At 47.3% G+C, this 21,710-nt stretch overlaps 1 protein-coding gene across 7 annotated transcripts in view; it reads right to left on the bottom strand.

Annotated features, from left to right (window-relative positions):
• Positions 1 to 17,434, bottom strand: part of chd6 (chromodomain helicase DNA binding protein 6) — a 43,856-nt gene extending 26,422 nt beyond the window's left edge. For 3 of the 7 annotated variants that reach the window (XM_007911790.2, XM_007911792.2, XM_007911793.2), the window contains exons 1-6: positions 11,601 to 11,958; positions 8,440 to 8,987; positions 4,994 to 5,117; positions 1,621 to 1,773; positions 464 to 535; positions 34 to 92 (exon numbers count right to left, since the gene is read on the bottom strand). In XM_007911790.2, coding sequence (XP_007909981.2) covers positions 34 to 92; positions 464 to 535; positions 1,621 to 1,773; positions 4,994 to 5,117; positions 8,440 to 8,987; positions 11,601 to 11,666 — 1,022 coding nt within the window. In that variant the 5' untranslated portion in view covers positions 11,667 to 11,958. Of the gene's footprint in view, positions 1 to 33; positions 93 to 463; positions 536 to 1,620; positions 1,774 to 4,993; positions 5,118 to 8,439; positions 8,988 to 11,600; positions 11,959 to 17,191 lie in introns of those variants that run through there. The other 4 variants (XM_007911794.2, XM_007911791.2, XM_007911795.2 and 1 more) reach the window with 4 other exon arrangements.
• Positions 17,435 to 21,710: the final 4,276 nt, after the last annotated feature.

Here is a 21,710-nt window from a genome sequence, read left to right as displayed (position 1 = left end):
GTGAGATGGTGCCCACCACCTCTCCATACTTACTAATTCCTGTATTTGACGTAGAATTCTTCCACCTCCGTCGGCGTCCCGCCTGCAACCAGCTGAAACCACACATTCATTTCCACATTAATGAAACTAACTATTACTCTACAGACAAAGGCAGGCCTCATACACACACACCTCGATTTACTGTTAATCTTTTCTTAAAGCTGTGAGGCGAGAGATTTTTATTTCAACCTCAAGATTTGGTACTTTGAGGTTTTTTTTTAATAAGCAAAACGTGGGGACAGAGAAAGATGCAGAGAGAGAAAGAGAGACACAGAGAAAAAGAAAGAGAAAAATAAAGGGAAAGAAAAAGAGATATGCACAGCCTCTATACCTGGCCAGGCTGGACACACCACATACAATACTGTGGACCCAGCACAATGTTTGAGACAAGAATGTGGCAGGATTACAAGGAAACTCATCTCACCTCCTTCTGCACCATTCGCATGTTCAGGATCTTCTCAATCACCGCAGACTCATCCTCCTCCTGGCTCTCCTGCTACAAGAGAGAGTGGGGTAGAGAGAGGAGGGGGGGGGGGGGGGAGGGAGAGAGAGGGAGGAGAGAGAGGCGAGAAGGGGGCGGGGCGAGAGGGAGAGAAGACGTGTTGAAGTTTCTAAGAAGATTAATCCATTTCAACACCATTCCTTGGTTGAGGAATGGAACCAGTTTAGGAATAACTCGAACTTGGCCACAAGAGCAGCTCAGGGCCTTCAGGTTCTAATCAACATGAAGCAAACACACTGCGGCTTTCCCTGGTTCCCTGAAAAAAGCAACATGGCTGGGATATTTCAACAGGCAAATATTTTCTATCCACGATGAGATATTGAGATTATGGCAAATCCACAGCAATGATTCTCAGCTGCTCAGTGCCACTCCCTCTGGCGAAAACCAAACCCGGTGTCCCACACTGATACACACCAGCTGTCTGAGCTGACACCAAACACCACACAAGCCTGCCATTGGGGAGAGAGTGCTCCAGCAGGAGAGGGAGAGCACCAGACCAGATTTGCGACATGCATAAAGTCAGGCTACTGAAATGATAAGTAGAGTCCTGTAGCCCAGTAATTAGAGCACTCGCCTCACAAATGAAAGGACCTGGGTTTGTTTCCCGGCAGGGCAAAACATTGGGCAAGTTTCCTTACCCCATACGCCTCTGTCTGTTAGATGCAAGGATTATTATTATTTAAATACACACTGACAGAAAGACAAGACACTGGATGGGCAGAGCAAGAACCTCTCCTAATCTATCAGGAAGCGACGCTTCTCAGTTCCACTCTAGGAAAGGGGGAAGGATTCAAAAAAGGTCTCCACATTCTGACAAGAACTCTATGCCTTTTCTCCTTGTTCAACCCTCAGCCAATCTTTCAGCAGATACACGGAGATACGCTAAGAGGCCACAGCACCTCCCGCCTGCCTCTCTAGCCAGTAACTCTCTTCACTGCAACACGTCCCTCGGAGGACCACATGTCTGTGCTCCCCTCAGGACATAGACCTCCACTTGGAAGCCCTGAGAAGGTGACCTCGTATCTGCCTGCTGCCCTACATAGGATCTCCCTACCCCCTGCCTCCACCGAGCCTCTTACCGTGGTCTGGGTTCCTTTCTGTGAGGAGCCAGAGCTCGGCGAGATCTTCCCTGCTCCCAGAACGGCAATTGTTTCACCGTCGTCATCGACAACTTTGAAGTCCATGTCTTCATTGTACTTCCTTCGCTTTACTTGCCGGCCTGATCGTCGCTTCTACCAAACAAACAAGAAACTGGCGTCATTAAGACAGCATCTCAGAAGCTAACAACTGTGCCAAGTCCTCGATAGCAGCGAGTCATCCAGGCAAGAAGAAGTTGGAGCCTGGAAGGTCCACAGGCTGCAGTAGGCACTGATGTGCTGTTCTAGCCAATGGCAGCTGGCAAAGGAAATGGATTTGAGGGAAGAGACCAGGTAACCTCCTTCCGCTCTCCCTGAACTCTGCTCAAAGCTAACGCTGACCACAGCCATACTGACTTGCCCGCTTCCTCCGCTCAGCTGGCTCCGGCCTGCTCCATGTCCCCCGACCATCCCTCCCCACCATCGCTGGTCAGGGCTTCAGCCGTTCTGACCCCACCCTCTGGAACTCCATCCCAGTCCCTCTGCCTACAGCCCCTCCCTTGTCTCCATCAAGGCAGGTCTCAAGATCCTCCTCTTCGACCACTCCTTCTACCCTCAACCTTCTACCCCCATCTTTCCTGCCCCCCACCCCTCCTGATTCCAACCGCCAGCTCGGATTCAAATCCCTCACTGCTCAGCAACTTGGGCTGTCCTTGCGACGTGAAAGGCGCTGAATAAATATAATTTGTTGTTGCTGTTTAACCTCTTTAAAACTTAATCACCTTCTCCAGCTGGAGCTGACTATATAAAGTTGCTTTTGTTCGGGTTAGTTAAATAAAACTGGTTTTGTGGGGGTAGTGAGCAAGTACGTATATAAAGTGTGTGTATGGTGGGATGCACAGTGTGGTGTGTGTGTGATAGTGCTTCAGCCACTCAGGAAGTGAGCCATAGTTTCCGAATACAAGCCTCTGCCCATTGGTGACCATCAGTCACAATGCCTCTGTAGCCTCCCACTCACACAACCTGGGTTTATAATAATAATAATCATAATAATCCTTGCATTTGATATAGCGCCTTATCACGTCACCGAGACGTCTCAAAGCTCTTCACGGAATATACTGTAAAGTGAATTGACTGCATATTTTGTGGGCGAAACGCAGCAGCCAATTGCACACAGCAGTGTCCCACAAACAGTCATGGATTGAAGTGACCAATTTATTATTTTTTGAAGGAATTATTACCCCCGGAAAAGCGATCCGCCAATCGACTAACAACTGGGTTCCTAATTACTGCTAAGTAAACAGAGGTGTGTGGACTAAGGAAACTTGCCCAACATTTTGCCCTGCCTGGAATCGAACCCAGATCTCCTCGCTTGTGAAGCCAGTGCTCTAGTTGTGGGATTACAATTGGCTGCAGTCCTCCTGATGTGAAAGGTGCTATTAAAATATAAATTGTTGTTGTAGACATAGCCAAGAGTTACAGTAGACGTGGATCTTTTGGAGTTCAGGTAGTTAAAATAAAAGAACAGTGAATGTTCTAAGGTCTTTAAATATTCCCAATAAATCCGGCGCACTCTGGACTCACAGCAAGGGCAGTATACAGGCCAGAAGCTCAGGCAGGCAAGTCTGTAGCAGTGACTGGGCTCAGAACAGTGTAAAGGCTGGTGATGATGTACTTTGTGAATTAAACTGCAGATAACAAAACCTAACCTACGACTTGTGATCTTTCACAGGATTCATTCCCCCTTCCCCCCCCCACACACACTCTCCCTGTAACTACATTTGCAGCTGGGAGACCTGGAATTTCTGAGATGCTCTCTAGACTACACCAGTCCCTTAAGGAGCCACTGATGGAGATCTGAGAGGAGAGGTTCCGGAATTCAGTGGCTGTCTTTTTGTCATGCAAGCGCACAAACCACAACGAGCAACGGCAGCCAAACCTGGTCCCAGGGGGCGTGGGTGGGGGGGGGGGGGTCATGCCCCACACCTCGCACAGAGAACAGGCATTGCTGGAAAAGTTGCCTCAATAACATTACAAAGTGTCCCGAGATATGAGAGCTTCCGAGATTGGTTCCAAATCCCGGTTGGATTTCACATCCACCAAACAATTCAAAGCACCACTCGCACCTGGGCAAGTCCTCACGAGCCAAGCAATAATAATAATAATCCTTGCATTTGATGTAGAGCTCGATCACATCTTTGAGACGTCTCAAAGCGCTTCACAGAATATACTGTAAAGTGAATTGACTGGGTATTTTGTGGGCGAAAAGCTGCAGCGAATTGCGCCCAGCAGCGTCCCACAAACAGTTGTGGATTGAGTGACCAATTTATTATTTATTTTTTCTGAAGGGATTATCACTCCCGGGAACGCGATCCGCCAATCGACTAACAACCAGGTTCCTACTTACTGTCAGGCTCTCACTCAGATGGAGCCAAAGTTTCCAATTTCATTCAATTTCTGCAGCAAGGAAGCCTCCGACACTCTCAACAACCAATTTCCACACACAGACTTCCCTTCGCTTTAAATACCCATCTTAAACTCATGTCAAGGATCACAATCCTGACGTGTAACAGACCCCACAATATCACAGTCTGGCAGATACACCTTTCATTTGTTGTCACCTCCGGGCAGTGGATTGATGGAAGAGTCTGACTGTCTGGCCAGCTCACCGTAATCTGCTCAACTCACAGCCAATGGAACAGTCCACAGGAGGGATACAATGGAAAGTGTCAAACCAGGAAGCCTGAGATTGAACTAGAACCCCCATTAAGATGGTGTGAGTGCGCACTGTACATACAGTATCGGGGGGGGGGGGGTGGAGCTAACCTCACATAGTGTGTGGTGGGGGGGAGGAGAAAGAAGGTAAATTTAATTTCCACATTTCTTAGAAGGAACCACTTTCCAAATGCATCTGTGCCATCTTACATTTTAAGGCAAAGTTGCCCGAGAGGCTGTGACAAGGTGGAATTTCAGGCCTCTTGAAATTTCCTTCATTGTGGGACAACTGTACAGAGAGAGAGAGAGAAAATCTATTTCTGCCTCTGACCCAACCTCAGCTGTTCCACATACAAACAATTTATAACTGCTCCCAATTCTTCCCCTGGCGACTCAGACACACAGATCACGGCTCTATGGGGGGAGGGTGGGGAGAGAGAGAAAAGGGCATCCAGTCACTGGAGACACTGATGGGTGGCCGGCAGACACTGAGGCAGAAACGGCCACAATCCATCTCCAACACAACAGTGGCACTGCACCACAAAGCCTCCCCAAATAATCAACACAACTGAGTGAGACACTTCAATTTTGTGGCCATTCCCCCTTCTTTCATCATAGCCCAAAACACCCTTGGGGTGGGGGGGGAAGAAGAGATCTTTACCTGAGCATCTGTCAGCTCCTCAGTTGTGGTGGCTGTGGCCTCCAGCTCAGAGCTCTCCACAGCAGCCTCATTTTTCCTTTTCCCTTTTTTCTTCTTCCCGGGCAGCGTTGGTCCCTGCTCTTTGCTGTGGAGAAAAAAATAAAATTGTTAACAAAAAAAAACTCAACATGAAACAGACACGTTGATACCCCTGTAAACCGGAAGCCAGTTGCTTTTCAAGAAGCATTTCTCTCTCCTAGTTTCCTGCAAGACAATTCCCTCAGATAAAAATCAGGCATTCGCTCCATGGCCATTGGCAGGACATTACTGTGCACAAATGGGCTGTCGTGCTTGCCTACAAAATAAACAGTAACTACATTTCACAGATTATGCTGCAAAGCACTTTATGACATCCTTCAAATGTGAAAGGTGCTGTATCAAATGCAAAGATTATTATTATTAATAACGTTGGAGAAAACAGAGTCCAAATTAAACATGAATTTAAGAATTTTCTATAATTCTGCTCATTCTTAAGTTTGAAACTAATAGAAAACTTCCGAGCCTTAAGAACAACAAAAAATTGATTTACACAGCGCGTTTCATGTCGGGACGATGTCCCAAGGTGCTGGACAATGAGGGGTTTGCACCTAAACTGCAGGCTGGGATCAGAGAGGAGGTGGAGGGCAGGGAGGGTGGAAAACCTTATCCCCCTCCCTAACCCGAGGCACAAAGACCCACTGCAACATGGTCTGTGTTAGTGCTGCACCCAACGAGAGATGGCTTTACTATACACCCACAGCACAGCTCCAGCCCCTAACATAAAGCAACCCTTCCCCTCACTCTTCTACTACCACAGTCCCTCTATCAGTCTGGAGTATGAGTACATAACGTGGGGCTTGAACCTTTAATCTTCCGACTCAAATGCAAAATGCGGCCACCAAGCCAAAATGACATTCCAGCGCAGTTCTGGGGGAGCACAGCATTGTTGGTGGGGCTGAACCCAGGTCCAGCTGTGCCTGTTTACATGGACATTAAAGATTCCCTGAAAAGAGAAGGGAGTTTCTCCTGGTGTCTGGGCCAACAATCCAGATGAATCGATCCTCACCTTGGCGCTGTAGGTCGAACTTCGCTGGGCGCAAACAGCTTCTGCATTTGTCTGCAAAATCAGTCACTACTCTCAACTGCAATTACTTGCGAAGCGCTTTGAGACGCTTCAGTGAGCTATAAAATCGCTTCCTTTTCTATGAAGGAACAAAATTGATGTGACGCATCGTGCTGCAGGGTCAGGCTTCAGAGAGAAACCGCAGAGGCCCGGGGGCTCGGGTGGTGGGGGGGGGGGGGTGAGCTCACCAACCACCAGTCAGTAAAACAATCACAGACGGACTTTCAAGGCTCGGCAAGCCGGAATGCCAGGAATGCACACAGTAGCCTAGGGAAGCAGATGTCCCCACTTTGCTAATGAAACCATACACCCAGGCAGCAGAGATCAGAGCTAACGAGTTACTGGCAAGCAAGCTCTCTGCACTCGTCCTGGGGTCAGTTCCTGCAGGTGGGGAGGAAGAGATGGAGAACAGATAAGGGAACAAATCTCCCGTGCACAATTGTGGAAATGCTGCGTTAACAGTGCAGATAGACCAAATAAACTTGGTCTTTCATTTTGTCACTGTTTGTGGGACACTGCTGTGCGCAATTGTGCTGCCGTGTTTGCCTACAAATACACAGTCACTCCATTTATTAATATAATAACGATAATTTCATTTTACAATAAATCCTGGGAAGTGCTTTGAGACATCCTTCTGATGTGATAATTCTTGTACTTGATACAGCACCTTATTATTATTTTATTATTATTGTTATTACAATTTAAATGACTCAGTAGAGGTAATGTGTAAGTGGCTTCAGTGCTAGCTCAGCCAGACCAATAACACTGCCACGTTACATATAAATGAATGTTACTTTTGTTAGTATATTTGAGCTTCATAAAATATTGATTATTATTAATTATCATTACTACAGAATAAGAATGGATTTGTGTCCCCAGCAGGAAAATAAAGATGAGGTTTATGTATTGAAGGGAAGCGGCACTGTCGACACAGTGACCTATTATTAATCCTTGCATTTGATATAGCGCCTTATCACGTCTTTGAGATGTCTCAAAGCGCTTTACGGGATATACTGCAAAGTGAATTGACTGTATATTTTGTGGGTGAAACGCGGCAGCCAATTGTCCACAGCAGTGTCTCACAAACAATTGTGGATTGAGTGACCCAATTTTTTTAAAAATGGATTGTGACTCCTAGAAAAGTGATCCTCCAATCAACTAATAAGCGGATTCTTACTTACTGATAAGTGACCAGAGGTGAGTGGAGTAAGAAAATTTGGCTAACGATTCCGGGAATCGAACCTGGGTCCTCTCACTTGCGAGGCGAGTGCTCTAACCACTGAGCTACAGCACTGTATATCTCCAAACTCCCCGATACCAGGTGACTGCAAGCCCGGGAACCAGAGATACCGAATTCCCCACTGTCTCACCCCCAAGCCCATGTCATTGAAATTTAATATCGCAGAGTTTTTGGAAAACTCTTCAACTCGGCTTTAGTTTAGAAGCCAGCTTTCTGCCATGCTTAAAAGCGCCTTCTTCCAAATTAAAATTGAGGAATTTGACATAATCTTGAATTTTAGGGCAATATGGTCTCACAATCTTCAGGCCTCTCCAGCCTGAAATTCCAAATTCCACCTGGCTCTCCAGTTCGCGTCCCCATCCCCTTTCATATTTCTCTCTCCCTCTCCCCTCCACGGTTCCATCTAACTCCAATCAAAAAGTACTGACAGACACCAATTTAACAACACAGAATTATGAAGCGCTTTTGAGACGTCTCGATAACATGATAAGGCGCTGCATCCAATTTATTATTGCTATTGAATTGTGTGTCAGCCTGGCTTGGTCAGTAGCACTCTCACTTCCGAGTAAGAAGGTTATGGGTTTTTGCTCCCAAGTTTTTTTGCCCCAAGTTGTGGCTGACATTCTAGTGCAATGTTGGGGGACGAGGGGGGCCGCCTTGTCATACATGCCATCCTTTGGATGAGATATTAAACCAAGGTCTCACCCAAAACAAGGCACCTTCAAGAATACAGTGGTCCCCCCCATCCCTCCCCCACAACTGCGCTGGAGCACTAGCCTAAAGATGTTTATATTAATAAGTATTTAAACTAAACATGGTAATTGGCTGCCACATTTCACCCACAAAATATACAGTCAATCACCTTTAAAGTGTATCCTGTGAGACCCCTCGACCATGTGATAAAGTACTATGATTATAACAACAGCAACTTGCATTTATATACTGCCGCTTTCGCAGGGTAGTGTCTCAGAGTACTTGTTATGAGTTCAAAGTCCTCCATAACATTTTGCCCCTAGACGAGAGTGGGGTAGGGAGTGGGGTAGGGGTGATGGTGAGTGTGTGTACCTGGTTCTCTTGCTGCCCTTGGCTCTTGTTGTGCTGCTGGCTTTACATTTAGGCTCCGGGGTGGGATTTTTGGAGTCCGGGCTCGCTTTGGGCTCCTTGGCACCTTTGGCCCCCTTTGGCCTCTTGCCCTCCTTAGGCTCTTTCGTCTCTTTGAGTCCCTTCTCCCCTTTAAGTTCCTTCACCTCCTTACACTTCTTCCCCTCTTTTGCCTCCCTTTTCTTCTTCTTTGGTTTGGGCTCCTTCTCGCTGGTTGCTTTCTCATTGCCCTCTTCCTTTGGCTCTTTTTTCTTCCGTTTTTTCTTGACCCCCGTGCCACCTTCCCCAGCCTCAGCAAGGGGGGNTGTTTGGTCGGCCACTGGGTTTTCCCGCTCACCTGGGGAGCCTGTCTGGGCCTCCTCCCCCTCTAGGGGGCAGCCGGAGGCTTGGGGAGTGTGGGCTCGGTCACAGGGGCTAGGTTGGTCCTGGGCCTGGCACAGTTGTACCGCCTGTCCACCAACGGGAGAGGTGCCGGAGGCTGGTGATTGCTTGGATGTCTTTGAAGTGGAAGGCTGTGAGAAACAAACAGTGAAGAATCAATTAACTAGTTCTGTGGAGTCCTGTAGCTTAGTGGTTAGAGCACTCGCCTCATAAGCCGGAGGATCTGGTCGAGGCTGGGACACTGTGGCTAATGTAAGAGGCAGCTCTATGTTGTAATGGGAGGATGGTGAGCCAGGTCTCTCACTGCCTGTTAAACGTTAGGCGTCAGGCAGAGAGAAAGCAAAGGACTCAAAACCAACCACAACACAGAACCCTGATTGCCAGGTAATGAGATCAATTAATTCCAGAATCAGGCCGCTTGTATTTAAATTATCCGAGAATCATTACTGCATGACACAACAGCTACTTACACTAAATGAAGGCAGCAACCCAATTAGTCAAGACAGTGAGAAATAATGTGGCCTGCATTCCTAAACAAGGCGTCTGACTGAGACCAGTCACAGCACGAGAGGCTTGGATAGTCCTGTAGCTCAATGGTTAGAGCGCTCGCCTCACAACCAAGAGGACCTTGGTTCAATTCCTGGGCAGGGTGAAACGTTGGGCAAGTTTCCTTACTCCACACACCTCTATTTACCTAGTAGTAAGTAGGAACCCGGTTGTTAAGTCGATTGACGGATTGCTTAAAAAATAATAAATTAATAATTTGGTCACTCAATCCATGACTGTTTCTGGGACACTTGAGTTGGCTGCTGCAATAATAGTCAATTCACTTCACAGTATATTCTGTGAAGCACTTTGAGACCTCTCAAAGATATGATATGGCACTATATCTAATGCAATGATTATTATTATAACATGTAAGGCCCTTTGGACATGTAAGGATCTCATTCCATCTCATCCCATCCTTACAGAATAGTGGCCTTGCCTTGCCAACACCAATCAATGACACCCAAAGCAACAGAGCCATCAACAGCGCACAACGCTCCATGGACAGTCTTGGAGAGTAACTTGAAGGAGAATTAAAGAGAGCGTGTGAGAGTGAGTACAAACAAGAGTGGGAATGAGAGTAAGAGGGGGAACACAGACAGACACTGAGACAGTGAGATACAGTCCTAGAGGCAAAAGGACATGAGTGAAAGTCAGCACATTAGAGGCCAAGCGCCAGAGTGCAGAGATGAGCTGCTCAGTCTTAATTCCACTCTCCTGTTCACTCACCCCCATCCACCCACCGATACACACTCTTTAATACTGATTACTCTTCTTCGATGATCTAAGTTTCTTTAAAAGAACTGACCTATTCTGTCTCAACTCTGGTTTATGGTTGAGAAGTCCATGTCATCGAGACGTCTCAAAGTGTTTGACAGAATATAATGTAAAGTGTAGTGACTGTGTATTTTGTGAGCGAAACGCAGCAGACAATTGCGCACAGCAGCGTCCCACACAGTCGTGGACTGAGTGACCATTATTTCTTTGAGGGATTATTACCCCCCGGAAAAGCAATCCACCAATTGACTAACAACCGGGTTCCTACTCACTACTGGTAAACAGAGGTGTGCGGAGTAAGGAAACTTGCCGAAGGTTTTGACCTGCCCGGGAATTGAACACAGGTGTTCTCGCTTGCTAGGTGAGTGCCCTAACCACTCCGCTGCGGGACTCCATAGACGCACAGAGTCTGTACAACCTCCATACACAAGCCCCCAACCAGGAGCTGCTGTAACATAATCCCACACAAAGAGCTGCAGACACAGGGCCACCCGTTTCTGTATCACCCAAACCCTCCACTCGCATCGCTCCGAACAAGGTCACAGAGCAAACACCACAACACAGCAGCGTGCTCTCCAGAGAGTTTAACCCACAATTAACACACACACAGGGAGGCAGCAGGTCCTGGACAATGCCTGAGCCACAGTGTGAACAAACAGAGCTTGAGCTCACACACCTGACCTGCAGCAATCCTGGCACTCTATCGGTGTGTAGCCAACGCCATCAAACAATCAGCTTTATTTGTTAATGTGCATTCCAAAATGAACAGGCCACAGGCCTCTCCACACCCCCGCCCTCCCCCACACACACACACCATTCAATCCAGAACAGCCCCCAGACCCTGTGCTGGAGAGGCAGTGACTTCACTCAGCCCTAATGTTGTTTTCCTGAGAGCAGCGTAACTGGGTCTCACAGGCAGATGGAGATCATTGTAACTATCCATACATACACTCATTTAACCACTCGCTCAGTCAGTCACTCAGAGTGACAGACACACACACACTCAGGCGAGAGAGAGAGAGACACACACTAATAGGATCAGATAGAGACGGACACGTAAACACCCCCACACACTGAAACAGAGACAAACACAAAAACACACACTCACAGAGACACACCCTCTCACACTCACACAAGAGACACACACACTCACATACACACACATACACTCACACACAGAGACACACTCTCACACACAGAGACACACTCACACACACAGAGACACACTCTCACACACAGAGACACACTCACACACACAGAGACACACTCTCACACACAGAGACACACTCACACACACACAGAAAGACACACACTCACACACACTCTCACACACACACAGAGACACACACACACACACACATAGAGACAAAGAGCTCATCTCAGTGAGGATCTTGGCGGTGTGCTTTCTGTCTCTTTCTCACCTGGTATCTAGTTTCTCCAGTAAAATCCTCCCCGCCGGCCTCTGTCCTGATTAGAAAGCAGGCCATGTCCGACCATCCTCAGCCAGACCCACGTCTCCAGCTCAGCGGAGGGAATGCTAGACGCTTGCATCACAGTCAACAGTTGATTCTCTCTCTCTCTCTCTACATCACTGCACAAATGCTTTTTTTCCCCCCTTCCTGATATGCTGCAGAATTGCGCTGCCTACACAGCGGGGGAGTGCAAGCTATGCAGGACACACAGTCAGATCAATACACACTCTGCGCGCATACAGTCTGCGCTCCTCCCAGCTCACTTGTTGTCTAAAATACATGCCTCCACCACTGCCCCCCTCAAATAGCCCCCAGGCTAGGGCCTGACTGACGGATTCTCGCAGTGTAAACAAAAGTCCGGCTTTGAATGGAGTCTCAGGACAAAGGCCGTCTCAGAGGCTCTGCTCTGACCGAGCGCTCCAGCTGGGACACTGGGGGAAAAGACACCTCTGCAAACAGTCACATTTCTCTCATAAGAAGCTTCATCGGGGTTTTATACACAAACACACACACACACAATGCCCCACAATATTCTTATGAAGCGATTGGAGATGTTATCCTGCATAAAATGTGTTATATAAGTGAGTTGTGCATCTACATGGTCACAAACAGTTTTACACTGTTATCGGTAGGGCCTCTGGGACGGTGTCTCTGGCTGGGAACTTGAGCAGGGAAATAGTGGAGGGGCAAACGGTGACAAACAGAAAGATCTTAAGTTGGGCAAATGCATGAAGAAACGCTGCTGAGAAAGCCTTCCATGCACTAACCCGGGACAAGTGTGAGAGTGATTGACAACCCTGTACTTGCAATAGTATGTATGGAAGTGTGAGCAAATCAGTGTGAAAGTAAGGGCACAAATGAGCATGAGGGCACAGGACACACTTGTTCATGTCACATTTTACAGAAGTCTTTTACACCATCGACGTACAACTACCCCACCCCCCACACACACACGTGGGAGAATGCCTGAAGTCTGCGATTCCTTCTGACCCTATCCGCCTTGTCCAACATCATGTTATGATACTGTACCACTTCCCGATTCCTCTCTGGAGGTTGGTGACCTCATCTCCCCTTCCGTGTGTGTACATGTGCCTTCTGACCCCTCTCCTCTGTTTGTCCGCGTGTGTGTGTGTCTCTCTCTGTTTCTCTATTCCTTGGGACGTCCTCCCGACGTGAAAGGCGCTCTATAAATGTAATTTTGTTGTTGTTGTTGTTGTTGTATTCCCCTCCTGTCTTTCTCCACTCCCCCACCACACAGACACATACACAGACTGTGGTTTGCAGTCTCATTGCAACATTGAATATGCTACAACATGAAACAGTTTGCATAAAAATAATCTTTGCGATTGATACATGTCTATAACATTAGTACATCTCAGTGCCTCCTAGAGAAATGCTGTATTTGTTTCATAAACAACCATGAAGTGAACCCAATTTGATTTGGAGGGTTATTGGTCAGGGCACCGGGAGAGAGAAACTCCCTTCTTATTGTCAGTAGCTTTACAGGAACTTTGACACCTAACTGAACAGGCACAGACAGTTTGGTTTTGCCCACAAAATATACAGTCAATTCATTTTATGGTGTATCCTGTGAAGCGCTTTGACGTCGCGATAAGGCGCTATGTCAAATGGAAGGATTATTATGGAAGGTCAGGCTGCATCTATGGAGAAAGGAAAGTGAGTCAATGGTTCGGGTCCACAAGCCTTCGTCAGAACGGTATAGTACAGAACGATAAAGGTTTGAGTTCTGAAGAAGGGTCGTGGACCCAAAACGTTGACTCACTTTCCTTTCTCCATAGATGCAGCCTGACCTGCTGAGGGTTCCCAGCGACTTCTGTTTTTGTTTTCAGATTTCCAGCCTCTGCAGTATTTTGTGTATGTTTTGGATTTTGGAAGGATTATTATTATTAATATCACTCAAAGGATGACACAGAATGCACTGCTCCCCCCTCCCCGGGATGTGCTGGAGTGTCAGCCTGGATGGTGGGTTCAGTCACGAGTTGGGAGGGGGGGACATGCGAGCAATGGTGCAGTGTGGATCGCGGGCTTTGTTGCAGGCCTGAAACCCGACCGGTCTGGATCAGAATGAATGGAGGGAATCAGCGGCAATACTGTGTACCCACCACTGGAGGAGCTCTCACCGTGCCGAGCTCCAAGGGCCTCTGGTGGCCAAGATGTAGAAGTGCAGCAACAGGAAGAGTGGCCCCAGTCAGTGACAGTCAAATCACTGGTCTTGGAACTTTGTGACTCAGTGTCATTCCCTCCCTCCCTCCCTCCCCTCTCCCTCCTACTCCCCATCCCCACCCCTGCTCGTGCCACTGACAATGCGGACTCAAGCTGTCAACCCACCCCACCAACCACTCACTCACCCAACTGGTGTTCATCATGCCAACAGTGAACATCAGCAAGCTATTCCAGTATTCCTGACCGATTCCCCCCTCCCCTTATAGATCAGTGACTCAGTACAGGGTGGGGAATGGAAGCTAAGATCAGTGACTTGGCACAGAGCGGGGATTGGAAGCTTAGTTTCCAGTGTGTATGGTTTAGTTCCGCACCAGCTGAACCATTGAAAATGTCCGGCCTGACACCTAGCAGACAGTTCAGAGTGAGTGACTTCACACAGAGAGCAGTGAATGTGCACAACGGATGACCCAGGCTGTGGTGGGCTGTGGATTGTGTCAGAAACTTCAAGAGGGAATGAGGTTGGTATTTGGCAAAGAATTCAATGGGGGAGTAAACATGAGTGGGATAGGCCTGGCTATTCGTGGACACTGTGATGATAATAATAATCCTTGCATTTGTATATAGCGCTTTATCATGTGTTCAATATATCTCAAAGCGCTTCACAGTGTAAAGTGAATTGACTATATTTTGTTGGTGAAATACAGCAGCCAATTGCACACAGCAGTGGCCCACAAACAGTCGTGGATTGAGTGCCAAATTTCTTTTAATTTGGAAGGGATTATTACCCACCGTAAAGCGATCTGCCAATCAACTAACACCCGGGATCCTACTCACTGCGAGATAAAAAGAGGGTGTGGAGTAAGGAAACTTGCCTAACGTTTTGCCCTGCATGGGAATCGAACCCCAGTCTTCTCACTTGTGAGGCGAGTGCTCTAACCACTGAGCTACAGTGATCTTTCTGTCCTGGACATTCCTGTGTTTCCAAAGGAAAAAGCTCTCCTCTCCCACATGCCCCAGTAGAGCTGAGGCTCAGTCAGCTCTGTGAACCCTACATCCACATCTGGACTGAATCCTCTGGATTCAAAGGTCAGAAACGTGAAACCCAGTTTTCTCAGATGCTGAGCAGCTGGAGATTGGATTCTGACTCTGAGTTTAGAAGGTTGAAGACTGATCTAATTGAGTTTTTAAAATAATAAAGGGATTCGATAAGGTAGCTACAGAGAAACTATTTCCTCTGGTGGGGGAATCCAGAACAAGAGGATCTTGATAAAATTAGAGCTAAGCCATTTAGGAGTGAAATCAGGAAACAGTTTTTCACCCAAAGAGGAGTAGAAATCTAGAATTCTCTCTCCCTCAAAAGGCAGTGGATGCTGGATCCATTCACATTGTCAAGACTGAGGTGGATAGATGTGTGTTAGGTCAGGGTATCAAAGGGCAAGGGCGAGTAATTAGAAACGTGGTACAGCCATGATCTTATAGAATGGCAGAAAAGGCTTGAAAAGGCCGATCCTCACTGGCTAGGCTTGCACACAGCGCCTCCTGCACCAAACACCAGCTCAGGGGGGAAAGTGTTGGGAGGGAACACAGGAAGCTCTCCCTGCAATGAATGCAGGCTCTGGGAGCCCCCACAGACTGCAGAGGGAGCTGGTGGCCAGAACACTCTCACCAGCAGCTTACTGTGATCACCGAGCATGACAGTGAGGAGCAGGAGCTGCAGTGAGTCACCGGCAAATGTCCTCAGTCACTGCAATCGCAGCCCTTCTCACAGATTAAAACATTCACCGTAAAACTCAGATTAGGGGATTCAGGAAGCCCCAGATTATTACTATCTGATAAATAAGCAATTTAAGGTATTTATTCATCGCTGATATTGCTGCCCCCCCCACCCCGGTCCAGAATTACCCAAAGCACAGAGCATACAGCAAGGCAGAGCATTGTATAAGGCACAGTACTGTAACTTCCACCAAAATGGCTTGGCCTATACTGATATAGTGACACAGCCTCTGTTTGTTCTCTCACTCTCATTGGAGACAAAACTCAGTCTAAACTAAGCTCACAGTCTGAACTGACGTTCCAACACAGTGCTGGGGGAAGAACTGCAGTTCGGAGGTGCCGTCCTTCGGATAACATGCTAAATCGAGGTGGGGGGCGCCTTAAAGATCTTGCGAAACTTTTTGAAAAGAATGGAGTTTCTCCTTCCCAGTGTCGTGCCCGACAATCCTTCAAATAAATTGGTCATTCACTTCCGGGCTGTTTGTGGGACATTGCTGTGCACAAATTGGCTGCCATGTTTGCCTACAAAACAGATAGTCACTACACTATCTGTTTTGTAGGCAATTCCATGTGAGAGCAATTCCATGTGAAGCACCCTGAGAGGTTTCAATATTTAGGCTTGAATTCAAATGCAAGGCTTATTTTAGGATAATAATAATCCTTGCATTTGATATAGAGCCTTATCATGTCTTTGAGACGTCTCAAAGCGCTTCATAAAGTGTAAAGTGTAGTGACTATATTTTGTGGGCAAAACACCTTTAACTATCAGTGCCCACAAAATCCACAGTCACTAGGATGGTTCTAAGTTCCACCATTGGGTCTGTGCTGTCAGCTGTGGTTGATGGGAAGACAAAGAGGTGTTGCAGTTGGGCTCACTGTGACAAAAACTTGCATTTATATTTGCATTCATGTGGGGTAGTGTCTCAGAGCATTTAACAATGGCGGAGTTTTAATCCTGAGAGGGGAGGGGGGTGACCGAAGGTACGGTCTAAGAGGAAGGTGTGATCTGAAGGCGGGCAAGCAGGAGTCCAGGTGGAGGAATTGAGGCAGCGAATTCCAGAGTTTCGGGGTATATTGGCTGAAAGCATGACACGCCAATGATAATAATCCTTGCATTTGATACAGCGCCTTTCACTTTGGGAGGGCGTCCCAAAGGGCTTCACAGGAATTACTGTGAAATGGAGTGTGTGTTTGTAGGTGAATGCGGCAGCCTAATTGCGCACAGCAACGTACCACAACAGCCATGAAATAAATGGATCAGTGCAATGAGATCCCTGCCCCACAGTGTAGATACAGCATGGTCAGTTGGATGAAATAAGAACGGGAGCCAGCAGCAGGAATGTTGTTATGTGTCTGAGACGAGGATGGGATATCAGAACTCCCAGTGTCATGATCCAACCCCTGGAGTTGTAATCACACAGGACGGTCTCGGCTCCCCCCACACACACTCACTCCCACACAAATTCCCTCCCCATCCCCCATATCCTCACCCCACACACACTCACTCAAACCCATCCACCATGTTCTCATTCCCCCGCCCCTACCCATATCCTCACCCCCCCCCCACACACACACTCACTCACCGGCTTCTCTTTCTTCTGTATTTTCATGATCCAGTTTGTAGATATCCAGTTTCGTCTCTGCAACAGAAACCAATGGTGAGACTCTGGCACCAAACAGACAACACTTCACTTATCATACTTTAGACACAGACCCTTTACAGAATTTCTCAATATCCTCACGCAAGAGATTTAGGTGAAGACAGCCCCTCAGCCTGTGTCATCCCACAGCCAGTCCGTGCTGACTACCTGGAACTCACTCCACTGCCTTCGAGAATCGAGGAGGGATTTTCCAGGCAAGGATTTTTTTCTGAATTGCTGTGTTTTTTGTAGAGTTTTCTCTGTTTTTTATGACTCTCTGGGAGGGGAAAAAGTAGCCGGCAACAGGTGGGAACTGAAGAGCGTTTGGCAGAGGAACTGTGAACCAGCTGATATTCTCTGATATCCCGATGTTCGCTACGGTTCTTTTAAAGGAATTCGGAAAGATGGGAAGAATTTCCAGTTTCCCATCTCGCTAAACAAGGGCTTAGTAAACATTTACTGCTCCTAACAAACTTATAACTGAGAAAAACAGGCAGAAAAAGGAAATAATAATAATTCTTGCATTTGATATTGCCTCTTATCACGTCGTTGAGATATCTCAAAGCGCTTCACAGAATATACTGTAAATTGAATTGACTGTATATCTTGTGGACGAAACGCGACAGCCAATTGTGCACAGCAGTATCCCACAAATAGTCGTGGATTAAGCGACCAGATTATTATTAATTTTATTTATTCATTAAATTGGTGGGTATAAAAAATAAATCTCTTTGCATTTGAATTGTGCGCTTTATCGAGACATCTCAAAGCTCTTTTCAAGATTTTACTGTGAAGTGCAGGCACTGTGTTTGTAGGCAAACACTACAGCCAATTTTCTCGATGTTCAGCCCAGGGCACTGGAGGAAACTCCCTCCTCTTTTCCAAAAATGTCATGGGATCTTTAACATTCACCTGAACAGGCAGAATTGGCCTTAATGAGTGGTTACATAATTGGGTTTAGGGTGAGAGCATTTTCATTACACTTTATGACAATGTAATAAAATGGTAAGTATTATTGCTTAATAAAAAGCTCTGGTGTTTGTGTTATTGTCTCTGCTGCCTTCAATTAGGAAAATAATAGCCCCCCATAAACTGAGACACTCGTCCAGCCTTCCATCCGCCCTCACCCGACGATGAGAGGGTGAGAGAAGAGAAAAACTTAAAGAGGTGTGAGAAAAGAGGGATAAATGGGAGCAAGGGAAAGTGAATGAGGACAGAGAAACTCGTGGCGAGTGACAGTAAGGGATGGGCAGGGGTTGGCAGAACAACTTGTTTTTTATATAGCGCCCTTCGCACAGGTACCCAGGCTGTTCAGCAGGGGAGGGGGCACCTGGGGCTCCTGTGTCCGACTACACTGTGAGACGGAACCTGATCTGAAGGGCAGCCCCTCCCTCCCAGCACTGGACTGGAGAGTCAGCCTAGACTGTGAGCTTAAGGCCCAAAGTGGGACTCAAACCGAGTCCTCACCTTCCTAAAAGATCGATATTTGGGGCAGTGATTAATTCATTTCAACCTTCCTAACTGACCACATGTCACCAAAAACACAATAGGCAAACTTTGGACAAGTTTCCTTACTCCATACACCTGTTTACCTAGCAGGAAAGTAGGAACCTGGTTGTTAAGTCAATTGGCGGATGGCTTTTCCAGGCGTAATAACCCCCTAAACAAAATTGTGGTCATTGAATCCACGACTGTTTGTGGGACACTGCTGTGCTCAATTGGCTGCCGTGTTTCACCCACAAAATACACAGTCAATTCACTTTACAGTATATTCTGTGATGCGCTTTGAGACGTCTCGAAGATGTGACAAGGCGCTGTATCAAGTGCAAGGATTAATATTATTATAATAAATTGGAATCCACACAGCAGAGACTTTCAGGTGGGATGAACGTGTCTGAGTACTTCACAGTGACAGGGCTGAACACTGAGCAATGGAGACAGGCTGCAGAAGATATGACTCTAGGCGTGGTCAAAGAGATACGTTTTTAAGACAAGATTTAAAATGATAGAGAGTGTGTGTGATGGAAGGATGAAGTTCTGGAGGTTAGGAGCACAGCAGCTGAAGGTTCAGCCACCAATGGTTGAGAGGGTCTGGGCCTCACATCAAACCTGAGTTAGCCATGCAGGGGAAGGGGGGGGATAGGAAAGAGCAGTGCGGGAGGAGCAAATCGGAGCCGGAAGCAAGGAGATGTTAGTGGGAGCTGAGAAAGATGACTTTCATGTTAAGGTATAAGAAACTGAGGCTCATCCAGGTCCTGACGTCTGACAGGCAAGTGGATGCAACGTCAGTGGATCAGGAATCAAGGTTAGAAGTGGAACAGTACATTTGAAACTCTTTTGAGCTAGATTATGTCCTCTTCTGTTGGGAAGATTTAAATCCCTGGAATCTCCCGAGCAGAGTGACAATAACTTGTCACTCAATCCCTGGACTCCGCCAGGATCCGACAATCGCATCAAAAAAAAGTGACAATAAAAAAATAATTTGTCACTCAATCCACGACTGATGTCCACATCTATGTGGATGACCCACAAGTCTACTGTTCCACTTCTAACCTTAATTCCACTGATGTCATGTCCACTTACCTGTCACACATCAGGACCTGGATGATTTGTGAGACGCTGCTGTGCCCAATTGCCTGCTGCATTTCACCCACAAAATATACAACAACAAAATGACGTGTGTACAGCAACATTCACGCTGGGAGGATGTCCCAAGGTGCTGGACAACCAATGCTTCAGACCCGAGCTGGGGTTCAGGATGGGGGAGGGTGGAGGGCAGGGTGGGGGGGAAGGAGAGTGCCTGAAGGCACGGTCTCGAGGAGGGTCCCGCACCAAACCCCGCTCCCTGATCCCCCAGTCCTGGCCAGACTGCACTGGCTGCCTGTCCCAGAGAGGATTGACTTCAATATCCTCACCCTTATCTTCAAATCCCTCCACTCCTCTGCACCCTCCGACCTCTCTGACCTTCTCTCTCCTCAAAACAGTACCCGTTGCCTTCGTTCCTCCGGGTCTGCCTCCTCCTCGTCCCCCGAGTCCTCCGCTCCACCCTCGGCGGCCATGTCTTCAGCCACTATGCCCCGAGGCTCTGGAACTGCCTTCACCTCGCTCCCTCTCTTCCTACTTTCAGGTCTTGGCTGAAGACCTTTCTTTTCAACCGCGCCTTTGGTCACCTTCTCCCCCCCCCCCCCCCCCCCCGCTCCCCTCCCTTCCCCTGGCTCCTCCCCCGGGCTCGACCGCGGGATCCGTTACTGTGAAGCTCTGAGACGCCGTCCGGGGCGGAGGGCACTATATAAATCCACGTTGTTGTTGATGTCTTGAGGTGGGTCTTGAAGGAGGCAAGAGAGAGGGCGAGGTGGAGGGACGGTGGGAGGGATTTCCAGAGGGTGGGGGCAGAGTGGCAGAAGGCCTGCCCACCAATGTTAGGGTGGGCGAGGCGGGGGATGTGAAACAGGCCACTGAGTGGAGGCAGGTTGGTAGAAGGTTAAGTCACAGAGGTAGGGGGGAGCAAGGTCCTGGAGGGTTTTGGAGGTGAGGAACAGGATTTTGAACTGTATCCTCTGTGTGATGGGAAGCCAGTGGAGTCGGGTGAGGATGGGCTGATAGGGTCAGTCAATTCACTTTACAGTAATTTCTGTGAAGCGCTTTGAGACGCCTCAAAGACGTGACGAGGCGCTATATCAAATGCAAGACTTATTATTATTATTATTATAATCATTCAATCTTCCCCATTACAAGGAGCGATCATGGCAAAGACAGGTGTGTGTGGCAGCTTGACACAAGTTGATTTCTACATTACATTTACATGATGCAGAATAATTGCTAATGTCTCATTAAGAGATTTAAATATCCTCTTATTATAAAACATTATCCAATTAATATTTACTAAACCCAATTAAAAACATGGCTGTAAATAAAACCAAACCCATTTGACATTCAGTTTTAAGGTGCATAATGACTTTAAAAGCTGTAAAATTGTCTAATATTTTAAGTGGGGGGGTGACGAGCACTTGATCTAACTGAGATGTTTAAAATACTAAAGGGATTCAATGGGGTAGATACAAATAAACTATTTCCTCTGGTGGGGAATTCAGAACAAGGGGCATCATCTTAAAATTAGAGCTCAGCCATTTAAGAGTGAAATCAGGGGCAGTTTTTCACCCAAAGGCCAGTGGAAATCTGGAGCTCTCTCCCCCAAAAGGCAGTGGATGATGGATCCAATCACATTGTCAAGACTGAGGTGGATAGATGTTGTTAGGTCAGGGTATTAAGGGCAGGTAATTGGAGTTGAGATACAGATCAGTCGTGATCTTATAGAATGGCGGAACAGGCTCGAGGGGCTCATTGGCCTACTCCTGTTCCTACGATTTTTATTAAAAAAGGAAAATTTATTTACAGGGCTGCTCCCACAGGAGAACGTAACCGATTTCCGCCAGAGCCTAACGTCACACGCGTGGTCCTTATT

This window comes from Callorhinchus milii, unplaced genomic scaffold (assembly GCF_018977255.1).
Source record: "Callorhinchus milii isolate IMCB2004 unplaced genomic scaffold, IMCB_Cmil_1.0 Scaffold18, whole genome shotgun sequence".
Lineage (NCBI taxonomy): Eukaryota > Metazoa > Chordata > Chondrichthyes > Chimaeriformes > Callorhinchidae > Callorhinchus > Callorhinchus milii.
This window is presented reverse-complemented; position numbering and strand designations above follow the sequence as displayed.